The 23,985-nt window shown below is 41.0% G+C and overlaps 1 protein-coding gene across 2 annotated transcripts in view; it reads left to right on the forward strand.

Moving 5' to 3' along the window:
- lancl2 (LanC lantibiotic synthetase component C-like 2 (bacterial)) overlaps positions 1-23,985 on the forward strand; it is a 90,160-nt gene that overhangs the window by 48,830 nt on the left and 17,345 nt on the right. For both annotated transcript variants that reach the window (XM_060922462.1, XM_060922461.1), the window contains 2 exons: positions 508-655; positions 14,933-15,079. In XM_060922462.1, the coding sequence (XP_060778445.1) occupies positions 508-655; positions 14,933-15,079 (295 nt within the window). The remainder of the gene's footprint in view (positions 1-507; positions 656-14,932; positions 15,080-23,985) is intronic.

Below are 23,985 nucleotides of genomic sequence, written 5' to 3' on the forward strand. Positions count from 1 at the left end.
TTGTAGCACAGTCTGAAGTATGTTGGCAGGTTTAATGGCCTCTTGCTGAGTAGTCCATCTGCTTAAGACCAGCCATATCACTGAAATGATTTCTTTGTCCTTTTTCATCTCTAATAATCTCTTTTCAAGGGGAATTTGATACTCTGGTAATTGTATGTCAAAGTTCCTTCCCATGCCATGTGATGCGTAGGACAGCGCCGATCTCCGTTTCCGTAGCCCTCGGCCTCTCGCCTATTACATAGCTAGGGTTACAGTAGGGGGGCTGGTCCTCTGGTAACCGTGAGAGTTCGACTCCCCACTCGCATCTGTATTGCAGTGTGCCTTGCCAGACAGCAGTAGATACCATTTTTATGATGGTACCGGTATGACCCGACCGCAAATAGAACCCCCGATCGAGAGGTGGACATGCTAACCACTAGGCCAACTCGCTGTACTGTAATTGTATTTACATCTGTGTAATTAGTTTAAGATGATCTTCTGTGTTCCTTTGATTCTGGGATCTTGCAGGCTGCTTCAGCTCCAGCGCTCAGTCATTAGTCCAGACTCTGAGATTCCAGATGAGCTGCTGTACGGCCGTGCTGGATACCTCTACGCCCTGCTCTACGTCAACAAAGAGATTGGCCCACAAACTGTGGACGAGACCACCATCGCTAAGGTAAGCAGCAAATTTTTTTTTTTTTTAATTATTATTAAACTTGAGCATTATGCCCAGTTTAGTGCACAACCTGGTTTGGGTCAGGCAGCAGCATACATTCCGAAAAGTTGAATAAAATCCATTTTCTTTTTCCTGATGCATTTGAATGAAACTTATTTATAATTGAAAACTGGAGGGGAAAAAAAAAATCATGCATTTATTTATTTATTTATTTATTTATTTACCAAGTGTACAAAAATGATACTAAACATGTAATGCGTCCACTCTGGCAACCCATTATGGCCAGTCAAAAAGTAAAAGAACCTGGCACAGTAGACTATAAACTAATGTTTAGATTGGCTTATTATATTTATTTATTGTTATGTTGGTTATAATTTGCCAATAACCACCAGCCGAAAGTCATAAACATTTAATGCCCAGGTTATACAGGCCAGGCAAAGGAGTTTGGCAACACCAAAAGGAGTTATTCACTTTTTTTTTTTTTTTCAGCTGCTTTGTGCAGGAGCGCAAAGGGAATTAAAGCAGTCCAACAACTAACCCCTCCCTGGATTTTGGTGGCCAAAATGTGGGGTGGTGGCGTGTCTCCGTCCTCACTGAACCAAAAACTAGAACTTAAAATACATTAGAACTAAAGATAATTGTTTCACACACTTTCCAAGGAGTTTCTTGCTTGATCTGTTCCAGTTCCCTTTACACCTGAGGCACTTAATGGCCCACTGACACATTTGGCTCAGTGGATTGGGAACTGGACTAGATAAAAGCCCAGATAGTTTGGAAATTGTGTTGGAGATTTGTGTCAGGACATTAGCTAGCTCCTTGCCGTGTGAGGATATGGAAGCTCTGAGCTAGAAAGGAACAGGTGTGAAGGTAAGTAATTTAAACAGTGCTCGAGTGGCTAAGGCTGGAGAATATAGTTGCTTTTTATCCACGTGTTCATGCAGATAACTAGCTGTGTCGGGAATGTAATTGTTCACATACTTGCCCATGTATTACACGTTACTGGAGGATTCCACTAGAGGGCACACCAGAGAACTCGGACTCTACAGAACTTGCAGATTTGCATTATGTAAACAATATACTGCCCCTATGGTTCACGTGTGTATCTTGGAGACACGTAGCATTGATTTCTGATGACATGGACACTGATGCACCAAGCAAACGCAGGTTACATGAAGCAGCCATCATGTATGCAAAAATGTGTAGTTAAAAGCAACTATATCTCCAGCCTAAGGTTTCAAAATCCCAAGACCACTATGGTACTGCTCACACATACTGGCTTTTTTGTGTCTCATTCATAGTAAAGCAGCTTCGACATTTGAGGGAAGTTTTACTGTCGCACTTTGAAATGCATTATAAATAAGTTCATGGTCAAGTTCAAGGGTTTTCAGCTTTTCTGCAGCACTCTAAAAATGAATCTTCACACAGCAGTCAGCACATGTGCTTCGTCATTCCTTTTAGTTCTATTTGCTGTTTCAGGAAAACCTCTTGTGTTCCAAAAAAAAAGCACAGAAATGAAAAGCACTGAAGCAACAGATTCTTATAAATAAAAGCACTTTGTGTCACTTGGAGATTCATGTTTGCAGAAATTCTGTGTTGCAACCCAGGAAATAAAATGTGTAAAACAAAAGCCAATGGTTAATATTGTCTTTCAACTGTGTTCCAACACACTGTATAACCAGAGAGCTTGTTTTGGCCCAGCCATGCTGAAAAAAGCACAAGTACAGTTTCATTTTTCTAATAGGTTTGCTCTTATGGTTTGCGTTAAACATTGTCCCACTAGGATCTATTGGAGAGTATTCTTTTTTTTTTTTTTTTTTAAAGATTTTTTTGGGCTTTTTCCACCTTTATTGGATAGGACAGTGTAGAGACAGGAAATGAGTGGGAGAGAGATGGGGAGGGATCGGGAAATGACCTCGGGTCGGAATCGAACCCAGGTCCCCGGATTTATGGTATGGCGCCTTATCCACCTGAGCCACGACGCCCCCAAGGAGAGTATTCTTGATTCAGATACAGATCCAGGATCTGTTCAGGGTGTAATTACACTGCAACTCCGCTATAACCGACTCCTTAGGAGATGTCCAAATGGTTCATAATTTCTGAAATGGACCTGCTTGTCACACCCTTCACTCACTCTTCCACTTGGGGGAAGCCATGGCCTAATGGTTAGAGAAGCAGCTTTGGGACCGAAAGGTTGCCAGTTTGATTCCCTGGACCAGTAGGAATGGTTGAAGTGCCTTTGAGCAAGGCATCTAACCCCCCCTGCTGCCCCCCAGGCTACTCTGGGTATGTTGTACGTCGCTCTGGATAAGAGCGTCTGCTAAATGCCTGTAATGTAACGTAAAACAAGATTAACTGTGTTTAATTTATATTTATGCTTAATTCACTTACATATTTATGAGGTAAAGGAAAAGTCACACTCCCCATTGTTTGCTTGTTGCATCGTCTTTCTTTTCAACCCATTATATTGATTGCAGTTACAGACGAAGTCTCTGAGCTGTTTTGCTTTAAAAGTTGAAATGTAATTTTCCGGGATACCGTATTCTATAAACAAATTTGTTGCTTTCTCACCACGGTTTAGACAGTCCAGGATATGAAGTTTTCTTTGACTGTGTTATGTCTGTGCAAGTGCGCAGTGGCACACCTCAAACTGCTACTTGCACGCGTACAGCACTATTAGGACTAATTACTATGCACCTGTTCCAGATTAGAGCGCAATTGCAACGCATGCTTATAAGGACTGTCAGTACACACAGACTTTGCAAAGTATATGCGCTGTACCATGTGTTTCATGTTACCAAGCCTTTTGTAGCACTGTGATATTCTGGTTTCCGACTGCGTATTTTGTCTCTGCCTTTTGATAGCCTGTCTGTTTCTCGCTTGACCATTCCCTCTTTCTCGACTCTGATTTTTTGATGGCTGATTTGGATTTGTTTGTCAGCGTGTTTTTAAATAAAACTGCCTGCCTGCATTTTCTGACAGAATATCTTGCGTTTATAAGTAGTCATGACGACAAAGCTTATGGAGTAAAACTGCTTTTAAAATAGTCCTTTTAAGGGATTTTTTTTGAAGTCCGTGGTCACCGTTAGGGGTGGGCGATATGGGCAAAAAATAATCTCAATATTTTTTAAAATTTTGACGATATCGATAATTGGATGGTATCCTTTAAAATGTGTGGGTTTTTTAAATTAAGTTATTAATTAATTAATTTTTAAATGCCTGAGTTACAACTCATTCGTTGTTGCTTCCCAATCGCATCTGTGGACAATGTTTCAGAACAGCTTTTTTTTTTTTTTTCTTTAAACTTAAGCATTCAAGTAAAAATAATTCAAAGACTCCTCATGATTAAACTCCAATGTAGAAACATTGAATGGGTAAACATTCAGATTCTCTGCTGTGAGGTAAATTGTGCAGCATACAAGCAAGTGCAAATACATGAAATATTAGCATTTGTTAACATTGTAAACAAAGTGCTTCATGCATGTTCTGCAGAACATTGTATACCAACTTAAGCTACACGACCGTTCAAAAGTTTGGGGTCACCCAGACAATTTTGTGTTTTCCATGAAAAGTCACACTTTTATTTACCACCATAAGTTGTAAAATGAATAGAAAATATAGTCAAGACATTTTTCTGGCCATTTTGAGCATTTAATCGACCCCACAAATGCGATGCTCCAGAAACTCAATCTGCTCAAAGGTCAGTTTTATAGCTTCTCTAAAGAGCTAAACTGTTTTCAGCTGTGCTAACATGATTGTACAAGGGTTTTCTAATCATCCATTAGCCTTCTGAGGCAATGAGCAAACACATTGTACCATTAGAACACTGGAGTGAGAGTTGCTGGAAATGGGCCTCTATACACCTATGGAGATATTGCACCAAAAACCAGACATTTGCAGCTAGAGTAGTCATTTACCACATTAGCAATGTATAGAGTGTATTTCTGATTAGTTTAAAGTGATCTTCATTGAAAAGAACAGTGCTTTTCTTTCAAAAATAAGGAAATTTCAAAGTGACCCCAAACTTTTGAACGGTAGTGTATTTTATGGCCACATTGAACAATGACCAACTTCAAGTTATGTCCAGGGCTGTACATAAATCACACAAAACCAAAACAGGAGAATATGCCAAAACAGGTTTGCTCCAAATTATCTTGGGTATTGTACATTTAATATAGTAAAAATTGTAAACAAATGCCAATAAATTAAAATGTAAACAAAATCCACAATTTAAAATCAAATAGACAAACAATACCAAGTATTGTTACTACAGCACACACTGGCATAAGCAATATGCTGAGACTGTATCTTAGTTAGGTAGAGCACTTTGGCCAAAATATTTGTGACTTGGCACTGTATATCTTGAGTCTAGGATGTTCATAAGATGTCTAAAGCCTTCGCTCTCCACCACTTGAATCGGCATAATTTCTTTGGCTATGAAATTACTGTTCATGATATCTTGCCATCGTTTACTTTTTTGGTCATATGGCACGTTTCTGCTGTATGACTCAGCTTGGGTTTGTTGAGTGTGTCGTGCAGATTTACTCACCTTTTTCTTTGGCTGCAGTAGTGCTTGTGGAGTCACAAACTTTTTTTTCATATTCCTCATACTCTTTCGTGTGGTTAGTTTGCAAGTGGTGGAACAGGTTAGTTGTAGAGTAAGGTTGGCCAGAAGAGGGATGCTAACCTCATCGGCGGCCTTTAACATTTCCGCCACGATCCCAGAGGGGCCAGGGCTTTGCACAGTCATCTTGCACACAAAATGTCATGTTAATCATGATAGTTTCACATAAGAAATATGGTCAGGAAAAAAAATTTTTTTGACTGACTATGATCTGAGATCATTTAAACACTTGGTGAACTCTAATCGTAAAAAATCGACTGTAGAACTCACGGCCATGTTCAGTCGTGAAAGTAAGATAGTTTCCACATGTACAATGTGATGAGAACTGTTGTGGAAGTCTTGTACCTCAAAAGTAGTCAAAAATGTACTTAAGTGAAAGAAGTTGCCTTAAATGCTTTCATTGCACAGAAACAATGCAAGTGTGAGTGATTCCTGGAAAAACACTGAAGTCTAAGTTTCTTTTATTAGTTTTTAAGTTGGGGGCGGCACGGTGGTGTAGTGGTTAGCGCTGTCGCCTCACAGCAAGAAGGTCCTGGGTTCGAGCCCCGGGGCCGGCGAGGGCCTTTCTGTGTGGAGTTTGCATGTTCTCCCCGTGTCCGCGTGGGTTTCCTCCGGGTGCTCCGGTTTCCCCCACAGTCCAAAGACATGCAGGTTAGGTTAACTGGTGACTAAATTGACCGTAGGTGTGAATGTGAGTGTGAATGGTTGTCTGTGTCTATGTGTCAGCCCTGTGATGACCTGGCGACTTGTCCAGGGTGTACCCCGCCTTTCGCCCGTAGTCAGCTGGGATAGGCTCCAGCTTGCTTGCGACCCTGTAGAAGGATAAAGCGGCTAGAGATAATGAGATGAGATGAGTTTTTAAGTTGGGTCCTTTTTTTGGGAGACCTGCCCTAGGACTGCCCCAGGACTGCCCTAAAACAAAATGGCGGCTCCTATTAAAATAATTGTAAAAGATCTTTCTTTGTTTGAAACACAGATTTCTGATTGGCTGCCCCAATATGGGAATTCTCATTGGCTAAAACATATTTCCTGCTATTTTTCAAAAGAGAACAGACATGCTAGCATTTATCATATAGCGTTCTAAGGGTTTTACTACTTAATGATGAGTCTGTGTTTGTCATGCAAAATGCCTTTACAATGATGATCAGTGGTGGAGAACACAAGATGATCACATGCATGAGGTCCTTGAAACATTTAAACTCAGTGTACCTCCCAAGTATAACAAGCATATATTCATGCGAAATAATAAAATTTCACCATGATCTCAAAAATAATTGTAACAAGCTAAGACCCTGTCCACACGGCAACGGATTCAGGTGAATCTGATAAAATTGTTTATCGTTTCGGCCTGGCGTCCACACGGCACTGGCGTTTTGGGTGCCCCAAAACGAAATCTTTTGAGAACGGGTTCCAGAGTGGAAAAATCTGGCAATGGCGCCGTTGCGAAGTCGTCTGGATGAGTAGAACAGATTTGTTTATGATGACGTCACAACCACATGACTGTCAGTGCTTCACGCCAGGTAGAAGTGTAATGAACTCGATGCGAGTTGTCAACAAATCCTATAACTTGGTTCATGAAACGCGCTTACAAAATATTTTCACTGTGAATATTTATTGTGTAATGGTGCAAAGTGAGAGAGAGAGAGAGAGAGAGAGAGAGAGAGAATAGCCCTTAGGGCAGAGTCTTTAGTCCAAACACTGCGGAAGCAGTACCAAACCGCGCACCGCCCGTGTGCTTTCCAAAAACAAGAACAATCCCGCCAGCAAAAATAGGAAAAAAAAGGAGCAATCTCACCTCTTCAGATGTTGGTTTAAGTCCGACAATACATTCCTCAAAAAGGGCGTAGAACAACAAAGTAATCTATCAACGTGTAGCATTCAATTTATTCCGGACCATTAAAGAATTCTGGAGGATATCAGAATGTTGGTGTACCGGCTTCCATCTACCCCCATTCATTCCTCTTTCCGCGTCTTTCGTTTTACGCTACTGATTAATAATCAAAACTTTATGTGGCTGATGCTACAGAAGAAGGGGTTTATGCGTATGCGTCTACTTCTATTGTTCTGGTGTCTCCGATGGGACCGTCTTACAGCGTATGTAGAGGTGTGGCATGTGTATTGCATCGTTTTCAGCAAGCGTTGCGTTGCCATATGAACCTGATATTTTACTGATCCGTTGCCCATGTGGACGCGATATTAAAAAAAAAAATCTCGTTGCTGTTGTCGTGTGGATGTAGCCTACAACTGTGTGTGTTTCCAGTGTGTGACTGGAGGTGTGAGGCCGATAACATATTGAAATGGCAGAGCAGTCTTTCTAAACTAGTCAACAATGGATCAAAAACATAACTGTGGTTACAGAGACAAAAATCTTCACACCTTTTGGCGCTTCCAGAGACAGAAATTCTACGGGAATTCCAACACATTCTGAAGCTCTAAACCACAAGCTAGAGACAAAATTCTCTCACAGAACTTGTAGGCTTGAGACTAAACAGCTGTGTGTTCAGAAGAATACCACTTGTTAGTAAGACTAATCCAGTAGGAGAGGCTTCAGTTTGTGAGCGAGCATAAAGCTTGGACTCTGGAGCAAAGGAGAAAGGTCATGTGGTCTGAATCCAGATTTACTTTTCCAGAGTGATGGTTGTGTCGGGGTAGGAAGGGAAGTACAGGAAGCAATGCATCCATCATGCCTAATGGCCACTGTACAAGCCTCTGGAGAGACAGTGTTATGATCTGGCGTTGATTTCAGTTGGTCAGGTCGAGGCTCAGCAGCATTATGTGGCAGTAAAATAAAGTCAGCTGATGACCTGAATGTACTGAATGACCAGGTTATCGTATCAATGGATTTTGTTCTTCCCTGATGGCATGGGCAAATAATTAGGGCTCAGATTGTGAAAGATTGGTTCAAGAAGCATGAGGAATCATTTTCACACTTGAATTGGCCACCACAGAGTCCTGACCTTAACCCCGCTGAAAGTCTTTGAGATGTGTTGGAAAAGACTTGAGAATGGTTTGACTCTCCCATCAAGACAAGATCTCAGTGAAAAATTAATGCATCTCTGGATGGAAAAAATGTTGTGATGTTGAATAAGGTTGTTGAAATAATGCCACAGTGAATGTGCACCATAATCAAGGTTAAAGGTGGTCCAGTGAAATTGGTGTGCGACTTTTTTTTTTTTTTTATTGGGGGGGGAGGGTACATACAGTAGGAATCACCCTATCCATCCGTCTGTCCATGTGTCTTGTAAGTGTAACTCCTCCTAAACGGTTTGATGGATTTTGATGAAACTTTACACAGTTGCACTATACCACCTGAAGATGTGCCTGAAGGAAAATAATCCCGGTCCGATGTTTCAAAGTGGAGATAATTAAACTTATTACCTTCCATATGGCAATATATGATGATGGGCTCATCAGCGGGGGGTATTCTGTAGTGAGTTTACTCACAGTTCTAGTTTTGGCCAGGCAGTGTATTTTAATAGGATATTTTGTGAGTTCTATCTAGTAAAGATTGAAGGGGAACTGAAGTCATTTTTAAACTTGCTTTATTTCTTAATTAATGTGTTATTCAATTACGTTTTTGGTTTTAGTAACCTTGTATCGTGACTCGTATTGGCAACTAATTGCAATTAAATATTATACTTATTGGCCTATTCAGTTTTTAGCCATGTTGAATTTAGTTTGTTTGGTCCACAGCAGGCATCGCTTATCCGCGCGATCTTCACGAGACTTGTGCAAGACTTCGAAACGTGACATGTCAGTGCCGCCATTTTGAAAACTGTTTTCCAAACGAAATATTGCACAAAAACGAGTTGAAATGATGATTACTGCCTACTTTTTTCAAACTTTCCTGATTGCTATCAAAGCAAACAAAACTTCTGGCTTGATTACATCAGCATTCGAAAGAGGGCGCGCGTCTTTTGACAATGTTGGCAGATGTTGGTCACTTTCCCTGTGTCTGAAATTGCTTGCTTCCTACTCACTATATAGGGCACTATGTAGTGGGGACACCATTTTTTTAGTGCTGTCCAACACCTTAGTGAGGATTATTTACACCCTATATAGTGCACTCAAAGTATCCCACAATGCATCACGAAAAGTAGTGTACAGCAATGGTCACTTACCAAAGCAATACATCCCATCATGCATTGCAGTCGCGCTGAAAGAAATCAAAAGTCTCAAATTTAATTTAATAAAAGGCAGCGGCAAAGAAGAAAGTATTCAGCCTTGATTTAATATTTATACAGTGCAAATGTTATGTCGTATGAACAGAATTGCTTGAGACAACTATTGCTAAAGTCAGTGTGGTTTAACTTGACCATATCTAATTTACTGAAGGCCAATCCTCAAAAAAAAAGATGATTATCAGGACCAGTTCCCTTCTCTCTGCCAGGTTGTACCTCACAGCTCTTTTATTAGAAATGAGTTCACAGAAAAAAACAAAAAAACAACTTAGTTTAAAGCCATACACTGTAATGTGTTGTACCTTATCGTCACTTGGGCATAAATTGTCGTGCCGCACCCCCCCCCCAAAAAAAAAAAAAAAATTGCACTGTATTTAATACAATACATTAATCATGGAATAAAACACTGTTGTAGGAAATAATTTGATGGTATGATGTGGCACAATACAAAGGGTTTTATTCCTCATAATTATCAACTCTGCCTAATTGAAGTGTCACTAAAGACTGCTTCCACAAATGCTAACGTTTCCACAATGAAAAATTCATCATATGAACAATGACACACTTGTAGTTTGTTTATTTGGTGTTACGGCCAGAATGATTCTCTGAGCAGCTCTTGTATCAGGAGTAATGCATGACTACGCTGTACGAAAATAATGCACACTAAAGGGTGTGAAAGTGGCATGACATGGAAGTGGAGTGCCACTAACCCCTCCCACGTGCTTTTATTCTAATGGTCTAGTGTGGTGCTCTGCTTATACCACAGCGGTTTGTCAGTGAATACAATGATCTAATAAATAAATAAAAGAAGAGAGGAGAGGGAAGAAAAAACGGAGGACAAGAGACCAAGCAAAGGGGGCAAAAGAAGAGAAAGTAGAGAAGAGCCAATCAAGAGAAGAGAGTAGGGAGAAAATGGGAGAGAAGATGACAGAACAGAGGAGGTAATGACAAGACGTGATGAGAAGAGAGATGCTCAGAAGTACACTTTATGGCTAAAGGTTTGTAGACATCTGATCAGGACACCAATAAGTGCTTGTTGAACATCTCATTCTACATTCCATCCCCCTTTACTGTTCTAATAAGCTCTACTCTTCGATGAAGGCTTTCTACTAGATTTTGGTGTGTGGCTGTAGGATGTGTTCATTCATCCACAAGAGCATGAGTGATATCGGGCACTGATGTTGGGTCAGGAGGCCTGGGGTGCAGTCGGCATTCCAGTTTATCCCAAAGATGTTCGATGGGGTTGATGTTGAGGCTCTGTGCAGGACCCTCAATTTCTTCCACTTCAGTCTTCACAAACCACGACTTCACGGATTTTCACAAACCATGTCTTCATGCCCTTTAGTGATATTACATGTAGTTGGAATATCACCATTAATATTAATGAAGTGACTGAACTTAAAAGTGCAAGAGCAAGAAAACCTCTTGAATTGGCTGCTTCTTTTCATCAGGCAGGAATGCAAGAACTCTCTCAGTATGTAACATTATGGTTTGTGTAAGTGTCTTAGAAAGATTACATTTACCAGACACTGCCCTCGATACTACGCATGTATGCATGTAGTGTGTCTGTGTGTAGCACAAACTGCTGAAAAAGTTAATGCTGACACCTTTCTGTTTTAGCCAGCATTAACTTTTTCAGCAGTTTGTTCTACAACCCTGATTCCAAAAAAGCTGGGACAAAGTACAAATTGTAAATAAAAACGGAATGCAATGATGTGGAAGTTTCAAAATTCCATATTTTATTCAGAATAGAACATAGATGACATATCAAATGTTTAAACTGAGAAAATGTATCATTTAAAGAGAAAAATTAGGTGATTTTAAATTTCATGACAACAACACATCTCAAAAAAGTTGGGACAAGGCCATGTTTACCACTGTGAGACATCCCCTTTTCTCTTTACAACAGTCTGTAAACGTCTGGGGACTGAGGAGACAAGTTGCTCAAGTTTAGGGATAGGAATGTTAACCCATTCTTGTCTAATGTAGGATTCTAGTTGCTCAACTTCTTAGGTCTTTTTTGTCATATCTTCCATTTTATGATGTGCCAAATGTTTTCTATGGGTTCAGTACCCGGACCCTTCTATGCAGCCATGATGCTGTAATTGATGCAGTATGTGGTTTGGCATTGTCATGTTGGAAAATGCAAGGTCTTCCCTGAAAGAGACGTCGTCTGGATGGGATCATATGTTGCTCTAGAACCTGGATATACCTTTCAGCATTGATGGTGTCTTTCCAGATGTGTAAGCTGCCCATGCCACACGCACTAATGCAACCCCATACCATCAGAGATGCAGGCTTCTGAACTGAGCGCTGATAACAACTTGGGTCGTCCTTCTCCTCTTTAGTCCGAATGGCACGGCGTCCCTGATTTCCATAAAGAACTTCAAATTTTGATTCGTCTGACCACAGAACAGTTTTCCACTTTGCCACAGTCCATTTTAAATGAGCCTTGGCCCAGAGAAGACGTCCGCGCTTCTGGATCATGTTTAGATACAGCTTCTTCTTTGAACTATAGAGTTTTAGCTGGCAATGGCGGATGGCACGGTGAATTGTGTTCACAGATAATGTTCTCTGGAAATATTCCTGAGCCCATTTTGTGATTTCCAATACAGAAGCATGCCTGTATGTGATGCAGTGCCGTCTAAGGGCCCGAAGATCACGGGCACCCAGTATGGTTTTCTGGCCTTGACCCTTGCGCACAGAGATTCTTCCAGATTCTCTGAATCTTTTGATGATATTATGCACTGTAGATGATATGTTCAAACTCTTTGCAATTTTACACTGTCGAACTCCTTTCTGATATTGCTCCATTATTTGTCGGCGCAGAATTAGGGGGATTGGTGATCCTCTTCCCATCTTTACTTCTGAGAGCCACTGCCACTCCAAGATGCTCTTTTTATACCCAGTCATGTTAATGACCTATTGCCAATTGACCTAATGAGTTGCAATTTGGTCCTCCAGCTGTTCCTTTTTTGTACCTTTAACTTTTCCAGCCTCTTATTGCCCCTGTCCCAACTTTTTTGAGATGTGTTGCTGTCATGAAATTTCAAATGAGCCAATATTTGGCATGAAATTTCAAAATGTCTCACTTTCGACATTTGATATGTTGTCTATGTTCTATTGTGAATACAATATCAGTTTTTGAGATTTGTAAATTATTGCATTCCGTTTATTTGTACTTTGTCCCAACTTTTTTGGAATTGGGGTTGTATAGTAGCTCTTCTGTGGGATTGGACCATATGAGCTAGCCTTCATGCCCCATGTGAATTAACGATTATCTCGCCATTACAATTTGACCCTTGTCAAAGTCGCTCAGATCCTGACGCTTGCCCATTTTTATCCTGCTTCCAACACATCAGCTTCAAGAACTGACTGTTCTCTTGCTGCCTAATATATCCCACCCCTTGACAGATGCCATTGTAATGAGATAATCAATGTAATTCACTTCATCTGTCAGTGGTTTTAATGTTGTGGCTCATCTGTGTGTGCATATGTCTATATGTCTCAAATGCCACTTGTATTTTTCGTACGAACTCCATCCAGGACATTAACACATTTTTCAAGATCCTCACTTGTGAGGAAATCGATGAATAGTTTTGATAAATTTGGGTACTTTTTGTTTGGGAATGTGTCTATATAATCAAAAGAAACTCACACATTGGCTTGAAGATATGAAGTTTATCTTCTTGTGTTGAAAAACTCGCATTTTTTCATACAAAATTCATCCCAGATCTGAGTGACGTTTCCCGGTGTCTTCACTCTGACGTCACGCCCAGTGTTTTCTCACTGACTAGATGCGTGTTGTTAATGGCGAACCAGTCCAAAATTTAAATTCTTTTGATTAACTTGTGGATTTTTCGTGAACGTGTCAATATAATATAAAGGATATTACATGGTGGTGCAAAGACATGAAGTTTATCTTCTTGTGTTGAAAATCTGTATATATCTGCTTTAAAATAAGTGATGATAGGAAGTTTTTTTTTTTTTTAAATATTCCACATTATTTGTAACAAACAGATACGGTAAGTGTGATGTCATTCTTTACATAAATAATTGTTAATATTGGCAAATTGCTGTGGTATAATAACAAAATCTTTCAGCTGTTATAGGAAATATAGTAAATCTGCTTTGTTGGGTTGCATCACACCACCCTGTCATTTATTTTTCTGTAACCGAACTTCTTGTTGTGTTTTATTCCTTAGTTAGAACATGCACAATAGTACAGGGTGTTTTTAAATTTTTTTATATCATTTCACAATATCATAACTTTGTCAATTCTTGTTCAATTGACCTCAAATTTTAACAGCATGTGTGGAAACCGGTCAAAATGTTATGTTTAATGTTTTGTTTTTATCTTTTTAGGTATAGAAATGCCATTCACTGGAAAAGAAAAGGCATTTTGTGTGTTAGAGTATGCTCGAACACAGTCGAACAAGACTGTCCGGCGTGCATTTATGAGAGAATTCTCTAAAAATGCACTGTTACCAGAAAAGACTGTTACCAAAGACATGCTACAGCGTGTTTGGCAGGAGCTGGACTACCAACTTGATTGGAAATTTGTGAAATCTTTCATGGAATCCACATACCTTTTTTTTTTTTTAAATTTCTCATTCAAAATTTGATGAATAAATCTTTTATTGCTCAACATTAAGCCTGTTCAGTTTCATTTGCCTGGACTGTGTAGTTTCTGGGATATTTACATCTCAAATATAATTTTTTTTTTAACACCCTGTATTACGCCACAGTACATAGGATGCAATTAATACACTGTTAAAGATGATAATGTGGCATTTTCACATTTTGCACCAACACCTCATTATCAAAGCTGTTCCTGCCTGAAGATCCATGTCGTTTTATGTGTACTGTTTGGTGTACTTATTCATCCTTTCAGTTTTCTGTGCTCGTGTTCCTCGCTCTTGCTTCCTCCTGTACCCTGTGGAGGTGCAGTGCTTCTTAGATGGCAAATCTGTTTTATAATTGTAATTACTTGGCTCTGTACCATACTGGAAAACAGGCCTGTTGTGGGAGAATGTCATGCTCTTTTTCCATCATCCATGCATAAACTATGAGCTGACTGGGAGGAAAGCTCCCACTGTGCACATGCAGCCTGAAGTTAATGCTGACTCAGTGAAAAGCTTCCACCAAGGCTCTGGTTTTAGATTTGTTCCTGGGGGTAAAATGCGTAATGTGGTGATACACATTTATGGTTATTAAAAATGGCAGCAAAAGTCTCACTTTGAAGAATAATTGCTTGTGACTAAGCGATGTTTTGTAAAACGATAATGGATGTGAAATTGCCATTTTAGCATTGAAGCAAATCTGATTTAAGATTCTGCAGAATGAAAGGGAATCTAGTGTTCTTAAGCAAAACTATCTGAAGCCATGGTTGTTAAATTTCTCGGGGAACTTGTATCCATCATAATATTTTAATTTATTCTGAATACTTTCCTTTGGCTGTTCTGCTTCTTATAGGTCGTGACCGCCATCTTGGAGTCAGGGAAGAACCTGTCCAGAGAAGAGAAGAAGACAGAACGATGCCCGCTGCTGTATGAATGGCATAAGAAGCAGTATGTTGGTGCAGCGCATGGATTGGCAGGCATTTACTACATGTTGATGCAGGTGAGAGGAGGCCTGAAACACTCAAACAGTATTAACCTTTTTATCCAGCTCTTAATTAGCAGCTTACTAAGGATGAGAAATGCGTACACTCTCTCACATGCACCTGCTTTTTTTTTTTCTTTTTTTTTAATCATCAAGAATGGAGTGTTTGTGTGTTGTGTGATTTAACCCTGGCTTTTCATTTTAATGCAGGAATTGATTGGGTAATTGCAGGAAAGTAGGATAATTGAAAAGCAAGAAAAGACACGAATGCATATTGTAGTGTAGCAGAAGTAACAGGTTGCACTATTGCACTGTTATTCTAACAGTGTTCACAAGCATGAAATATTGACAAGCTTAGTTTAGTTCTAAGCTGCTTATACGGTCAGTCGTTTTTCTTTTAGTAAGGTTATGTAAGTGGGTTCATAGGCCAAACCACTGACTGCAGGAAACATGGTTGGCTTGCCTCCATTGCCTCCCATTCTGTAGAAATGAAGCCAAAATTTGATAACCTCCGTGTTATCAAATTTGGACCCAGAGTCTGCACAGTAGAGACAAGTCTTAGTGAGGTACACCTACTCCTTTTGATAGGCATGTTCCCTTCCAGCATGTTGCAGAATGTCTTCATGGTGGAAATCAAACTTGCATCTATCCGGAAAGCTTAAATAATTTCATCTCATCTCATTATCTCTAGCCGCTTTATCCTGTTCTACAGGGTCGCAGGCAAGCTGGAGCCTATCCCAGCTGACTACAGGCGAAAGGCGGGGTACACCCTGGACAAGTCGCCAGGTCATCACAGGGCTGACACATAGACACAGACAACCATTCACACTCACATTCACACCTATGGTCAATTTAGAGTCACCAGTTAACCTAACCTGCATGTCTTTGGACTGTGGGGGAAACCGGAGCACCCGGAGGAAACCCACGCGGACGCAGGGGGAACATGCAAACTCCACACAGAAAGGCCCTCGCCGGCCACGGGGCTCGAACCCAGACCTTCTTGCTGTGAGGCGACAGCGCTAACCACTACACCACCGTGCTGCCCTAAATAGTTTCAGCTGGACATATTTCATTAATATGTATGTGTCTAGGAAGGATATTTATCTCTTGGACATGAACTGGAAATTTGTTGATGGATGTTTCAGGAACGGTGGCTGGCTTAACCGTGCTCGGCAGTGAAGTTAAAAATGTGTTATTTGGGACATCTCCTTATAAAATCCTTCCTGATGTTGGTAGTATACATGTTCACTGATGAACAAATGGCTTTTGGGCAGATTTTGATAGCTGGCTGGCTGGCTGGAGGTTATTTATACTGAAATAATATTGCTATCGTGGTAGTGGCATACAGATCTATGGCTATGTGGCTAGTATTACAGTACAGTTGGCATTAGTGTACATGTCCAGAAAATTTCAAATAAGTATGTACATGATGGTAAACTTAGTGGTGAAGTTAGCTGGCAAGGCTGCAGCCAATCACTTGATTCACAAGCGTATCCACATCATCTTACAATAGAGTAGAATAAGGTTTTAAGAACTAATTTCTGGGGGGAAAATGTGCTAATGTCAGCGTAGGGGAAATAAAACGAACTGTTTGAAGACACTAGCTGGAAAGAATGAGAAAAGTGACACGGAAAAAGGCTATTTTGTGATTCAAACACATGGGGATGGGTGTTGCTAAAAATGGTACTGCAGCCAGCCTGCAGGGGCGCTAGACCTGTGGTGGCTTCACTTTCTAGACACGTGCTGTCCATGTTTTCTACAGTTTATAAGTTTGGGTAATGTGGATCTTCCTAGTCTTCACATGTACATGATGATGGATTTCAATCAAACATAAATTAAGAATTTGAGAATGTGACTGTCCATTCATTTCTACCACTGGGAGAAGGGCACAGGCCTACCAAATGAGTAGGTGTACCTGACTTTTTGATTCTCGTCTACTGCACAGACTCTGGCTTCAAGTTTGACACCATGGCAGAGGTGTTTTGGCTTCATTTCTATAGAATGGAGCCATGCCATCCATGTTTTCTACAGTCGATGGTCCTAATTTAACTAATTAACCAATTAGGTTAATTTTTAGGAGCAGCTTTGTTCCTGGGCGGCACGATGGCGTAGTGGTTAGCGCTGTCACCTCACAGCAAGAAGGTCCGGGTTCGAGCCCCGTGGCCGGCGAGGGCCTTTCTGTGTGGAGTTTGCATGTTCTCCCCGTGTCCGCGTGGGTTTCCTCCGGGTGCTCCGGTTTCCCCCACAGTCCAAAGACATGCAGGTTAGGTTAACTGGTGACTCTAAATTGACCGTAGGTGTGAATGTGAGTGTGAATGGTTGTCTGTGTCTATGTGTCAGCCCTGCGATGACCTGGCGACTTGTCCAGGGTGTACCCTGCCTTTCGCCCGTAGTCAGCTGGGATAGGCTCCAGCTTGCCTGCGACCCTGTAGAACAGGATAAAGCGGCTACAGATAATGAGATGAGCTTTGTTCCTAGTCAAGGTCATTGTGGTATTGGAGCCTATCTTGGGAACACTAGTGTTACACTAATGCATTGCAGGGCCACATACACCCACACACTCGTTCAAACCTTTAGGGCACATTAGAATTACCAATGCACCAGTATGTTTTTGGGAGATGGGAGGAAACCGGAGAACCTGGAGGAAACCCATATGGATAAAGGGAGAGCATGCAGAACTCCACACAAGCAGTACCCTGAGCTCAGGATATAGAACCCTGGAGCTGAGAGGCAATACCACTACCCCCTCAGTAGTGCAAAAGATTGACATGTAACCAACTTTTGCACAAGTAAATATGTATTTATAATTATGTATGCAAGAGTGATTGATTGATTATTTATAGCACTGGAGTCTTCCCTGAAGGCCACTAAAATGAAATGGCGGTATAGGAGTGCATGAAAAGTTTTTAAGCAGCTTTTATTTGTGGTCTCTTTACATATGCACATAGTCATGACTTTAAGTTATTGGATCATGCAGTGTAGCTTGGGACATTAATCTTGAGGGATGTTCCAGCAGCAAGCCTGGGCGATGATGCGTGGCTTTTGTGAAATTTTAGTGAGTTTTTATTGCTCTGTCTTTCTCTCTGCTTTGAAAATGGAGCAGCAGCAGCACCAGGCCTCAGAGCACATGCATTACTCTTTCTCAGGAGAATACTGCAGGTCTCTGATGCTAATGTTTATTATCTACTTTGAGTCCTGTATTCTGTTCTTTGTCAAGCACCATGATCTCGGCTGGATCTCTAAAGCTTAATGTTCCAGGTTGCATGCATGAGCTCGTACTATGTGCATACGTAAAGGCGACGAATAAAACCTGCTTATGCGCTCGTATACTGCCATTTAATTTCCGTGTCCTTCAGGAAAGACTCCTCCGATGCTATAAATAAATAATCACGCTAACATAATCATAAATGCATATTTTACATGGGCAAAAGTTGTTTAAATGATGCTGCCAGCACAGTCTTGCCTGCATGTTGTTCAGACTTTATTCAAGTTTATGATGAACATAAAGATTTAATGCGGAATACTATGAATAATTGAGTATTTTGGGCAGCCCGCCATTTCATTTTTTCCTTTAATTTAAAACCACTACTTGTAAATAAAATTCTCAACCTAGTTCACCTGTCCAGTTATTTAGAAAATCGTGGTGAATAATTTGTGCTTTTAAGACCTCACTCGTGTTCAGTAACGGCTCTGTCCTGGGCAGGGTCGCGGTGGAGCTGGAGTCTATCCTGGGAACATGGGGTGTGAAACAGGCAAACACCCTGGATGTAACTCCAGTTCATCTCAAGACACTTAAGATATCTTAAATAATGTATATTCCCATTTACAGGAGTACGAATGATTATGAAACATATTTATATATAGCACTAGTCAAAAGTTTGGACGCCTGCTCATTCATAGGTTCTGTATTTTGACATTTTCTACATTGTAAAACAATACTGTACAACTGTAGTAATCCATATTATGTCAAAAACCGCTCAACTGAGTAAAGAGAAACAACATCCATCGTTAATAAAAGTAAAGAAAAAAACAGTTAATTAGGTGGCTCCAAACTTTTGACTGGTACTGTACATGCTACACCTGGCAACTTGTCCAGGATGTACCCCGCCTCTCGCTCATAGGCCGCTGGGATAGGTTCCAGCTTGCCCTGCACAGGATAAGCGGTTATGGATGATGGATGTATATTCTACTAGTTTTAATCTTGCAATTATGTTTTATTAGCACATGCACTATATAGCCAGAAGTATAGTATGTGGGCACCTGACCATCATACCCGTGTGTGGTTCTTCCCCATACTGTTGCCACAAAGTTGGAATCCCACAATTGTACAGAATGTCTGTCTATGTTGTAGCGTTACGGTTTCCCTTTACTGGAACTAAGAGGCCCAGACATATTCTGATATGACAGCTTCATCGTCACTGCCAAACCCGATCCAGGCTTGAGGTAAACCAGGTTTGGTTGACTTGGCCAGAATTGCAGCAGTAGGGTGGCCAGTTCCTTTCTGTGCACTCATACACCCGTTCACATCCCTGGTGTGACCCTATAACCTAACCGCATGTCTTTTGGACTGTGGGGGGGAAACCGGAGCACCCAGAGGAAACCCACACAGACATGGGGAGAACATGCAAACTCCACCCCATGACGGTGTTCCAGTGTACAAAGCAAGCTCCATTTATGAAGATATGGTTTATTAATGTTGGTGTGGAAGAACTTGAGTGTCCTGCACAAAGCCCTGACCTCAACCCTACTGAAAACCTTTGGGATGAACTGGAACACCAACTGCACCCCAGACGACCTCAACCAACATCAGGGTCTGATCTCACTAATGCTCTTTTGGCTGAATGAATACAGATCCCCACAGCCACACTCCAAAATCTAATGGAAAGCCTTCCCAGAAGAGTAGAGCAGCTTACAACCGCAAAGGAGAGCTAAGTCTGGAACGGGATGTTCAACAAGCACATATATCGGTGTGATGGGCCATTGTATACAAACTCTTTTGGCCATATAGTGTAATTTTATTTCTAGTCGAAAAAAAATTGAAATAAGGAATGATATTAGCAGGCACAAATCATGCCAACAATGAGGGATTTAGATTTAGACATGCATATCAAATTAAATTTTTTGCCTCATCACAAGCAACTGGATATACATATCCACCAGGAAACTAGAAATAAGAAATTAATTTGATATGCATGTTTAAACATATAACTCTTATTAGTAGTAGAACTTGTGCGCATGCACACAACCTATTTTTTTTTTTAAACCCTGTGATCTGCAGCAACACACTGACCAAGAACATGATCTGACTGTTAGTAGGAGCTGTTTTTACTCGACGGGTTAATTAGTTTTCATGGATATTCAGTCAGGAACATGCAGGGGTTGCTGACCCACAATGCATTTCTGAATTAAATACAACACTTTGAATTAAGGAAAATTATCATAAAAATTTTGCTTCCAAAAGCCAAAAATATCTAATTTGCCCAGACATGATTGCTTGTCTCGGGTTCCTGTTCCAATAATTTAGACCACCTTTATCCGAACCCTGCATTCACCATAGCTAGCAACAAAAGGACAGGCAAGCATTCATTTTATGTACGGATCATCTTGAATGATTCCTCTGGCCATTCCTATTGAGCATGTGGTCCTTATTTATTTATTTATTTATTTATTTATTTATTAATAAAGTTACAAATAAATAAAGTTTCCCACTTGCAATTTTAGTTAGTTCAGATTTACTCTTTGACACACCAAAGTGGAAGAAAAGCATACGACTATGGTTTCATCTTTTCCTGTCCTTCTCATTAAGTGTGTACAGAGACATTAGAAATACAAATAAGCCTTGGAAGCAAGTAGTAGAGATCACTGGTGCCTCTGGCAAGTGTGCATGGGTGATACAGATGGTGTGTCTTCATTCTCACATGGGAAGGTGAAAACATAATGAGGTGATTACAGCAATTCACACCTCACTTATTCAGTTGAGAGAGGGGAAGTTGTGTGTGTGTGTGTGTATTGTGCTGTTTTTGCCTCCTGTAGTGAACCACATTTATCAAGGTGCAATCACCAGCTTTCTTGATGTAGGTGCAATAGAGATCTTGCAGTCACGTGACCGGAAAGTACACAACCGCCATCGTGTCGGTCAAAAACACCGCTGAATACTGCTGCACTCGTGTACAGAATGGATCAATTTCAACCGACGGACTACACGGCTCATTTTTCTAATGAACAGATAACTAGATATATGTCTAAAATAAACGACCTACAGATTTGTGACCCTTATGGCTTTCCGGACGGAGTTTTCACGACCGGATTTTGAACTGCCAGTGGAATACCCGGACGTGTATCATTACCTCATCAACTTTCCCTCGCTGTTCAGTGGTGAAGCACTGCATGCTTATAAATCTCTGGACAGTTTTCTTTACAGGAATTCAGGATTTGTCAGCGACTCAGATGTGGCATCTTGTAAGCAAGAAAATGATCCTCACTGGATGGGTAAGTCACTTAAGTATTGAGTATAGCACTGACCAGCCGATTATAGAATAGAATAAGGTAATTCCAAATCGTCCGTGTTGTTTACATGGATCTGGCGTTGGAGAGGTAGAGGCTTGAGTAGCTGTTTTCTGAGCTTAGTCAACAGGCCGGGTCTGCCTGTAGCCTCGCTTTTGCTTCGGCTCCCGGCGCTGCCTCCTTCGCTTTGCTTCCGATAACAATCCATGGAGACCCCGCTGGTCTCGCTATCTGGTCTCGTCTGGAATGTTTTTTTTTTTTTTTTCTCGTCCGGAATGTTGTGCATGCGATGGAAATCGCTACAAACCGTCATTTTCTGCTGGAAACCAATGTCCAGTAAGTCCATACGGTTGTAGTGGATATTGAAGTCCGGTACAGATGAACAACACGCAAAAATACACACAAAAAACATAAAAACCGTGCACAGGTAGGGAGAGCTTGTAGCCGCAGCCGTTGTAGTAGAATTGTATATAGTAGGGTTTTCCAGAAGAAAAGGTAGAAGTAAAAGCAGAAGTAGAACCAGAAGTAGAAGGCGGAATATGGCGTTTGACCGACACGATGGCGTCTGTCACAATCTGGATCGGCTGTGACGTCACATGCAAGTGCGCCATAGGCTTATCCGAATCAGTCTCATGTAAAAAGGGATCAGTCTTATAAATTCATTAATCATTAATTCAAGTGTCTAATAGTTTATAGCTAAACTATTAAAATCAATGGAATAACTTAGTGGTGATGCTGCTATAGTTTTAGTGAGTATTGTAGCTCTCATGTAATGTTTACTCTAGATCTATAACATTCATATAACAACCCAATGGGCGAAGGCAATTAGAATACTTGTTTGGCAGAGGTTGGTACTCAGTGAATGTTGTAGCAATAGACAGGACACAGTTTACTCCAAAGGTACCATTTATTGAAATGGCTGACATGAATTAGCAAACTAATACTGATCAGATATAATAACAATAGCAGCCAAGGAATAATTCAATATAAATGGTGATACAATGTATACAAGTAATAATCAGTAATAAGTAGAATAATAACCAGCAGTAAACAGGATGAGAAATCAGCAGTGAATATGATGATAACCAAGGCACTAATGGTGATCAGAAGTAATGGGCTATATGCAAGTGTTGCAGTGTAGGGGCGAGCGAATGTTAAAATGTGAGAGGGAAATCACGTGTATGTGTGAGTGTGTAGGCGTGTGCGCAGCTGCGCACTAACGAAATGAGGAGGAGCTAGGGAGAGAGAGTGTGCGCAGGTGCACGACAAAGAGGAGGGGGGTGAGGGAACGAGGCTGTGTGCGCGTGGGCGAGATAGGTGTGGTATGTGAATGTAATGTGCAAGCCTTTGTGCTAGGCACCGTCTAAAGGGGGTTGGGCAATAAAGAACTAGGCCTTAAACCCAAACTTCTACCCAATCCTTAGCTACTCCTGAAATCCCAATGTTGAGGGGTGTAGTGCGATGGAGGGAGTTAAAAAGCGAGAGAGAGAACGCATGCACGATCTGACTAATACGAATAGTAAACAAAGCAAATCAAACAACATGCGGTCTAAGAACAGCTTTCATGTGAATCAAAATGCGTACATTTAAACCATGAATGAATTCAAATAAACAACGCTCTTTGCATTAACTAGCCACAGCTAAGACTAACAATTGCCCAGATGCCAGCCTTACTTGAGATCGCTCTTGCAACTGAAAGTGCGCCGTCTGTTATCCGAAGACAGTGTGGAGCGCAGGTCCAGGAAGCAAACAGTTCTGTTCCTTTTGCTTTTACAGCTCGTCAGCTGAAGATCTTCGGTGGCCCGTCGGTCGTCCGATGATCTGGAAGGAATCTTATCTGTAGTTCGTTGACATTGCGAAAGGGAAAAAGGATCTGGTCGCCTTTTCTCTTTAAAAATACTGCGTGGGCTGCAGTAACTAACCGGTTCAGTTATTATTACAACTATGCAAAGATCAAATACATTGAACTTTGGTTAAAGGTCCGGTATCAATAGCTCGTTCTTTGTTCCTCTTTAGCACAGATGCAACGACATCTCTTTCCCACGTGGGGATCCACCACCAGAGAGAGACAGAATTTCGATTCCGCCGCGGGTTTTAAAGCACAGTTGTGACGTCACTATATTTGGTATCCGGTATCATCTCTGTATCCAATACCATTACAGGGAGTCAGAAGAATGGGCGGAAATGGAACATGGCATCGAGTACAGGGATTGTTGTGTTCAATGCTGTAACAGTGGAAGGGGAGAAGATGGGCCATAAAGTGAAGCAGGGAATTTTGGGTACTATGGCTACGGCATGGCAGCCCCCCTACACTAATGGCACAATTTCAGGAGGATTATAAAAATGTGCTAGTCGTGTCTCCCCCCCCCCCCCCCCCCCCCCACACACACACACACACACACACTTCTGAGTTTATTGAT

Source organism: Neoarius graeffei, chromosome 5 (genome assembly GCF_027579695.1).
Source record: "Neoarius graeffei isolate fNeoGra1 chromosome 5, fNeoGra1.pri, whole genome shotgun sequence".
NCBI classification, from domain to species: domain Eukaryota; kingdom Metazoa; phylum Chordata; class Actinopteri; order Siluriformes; family Ariidae; genus Neoarius; species Neoarius graeffei.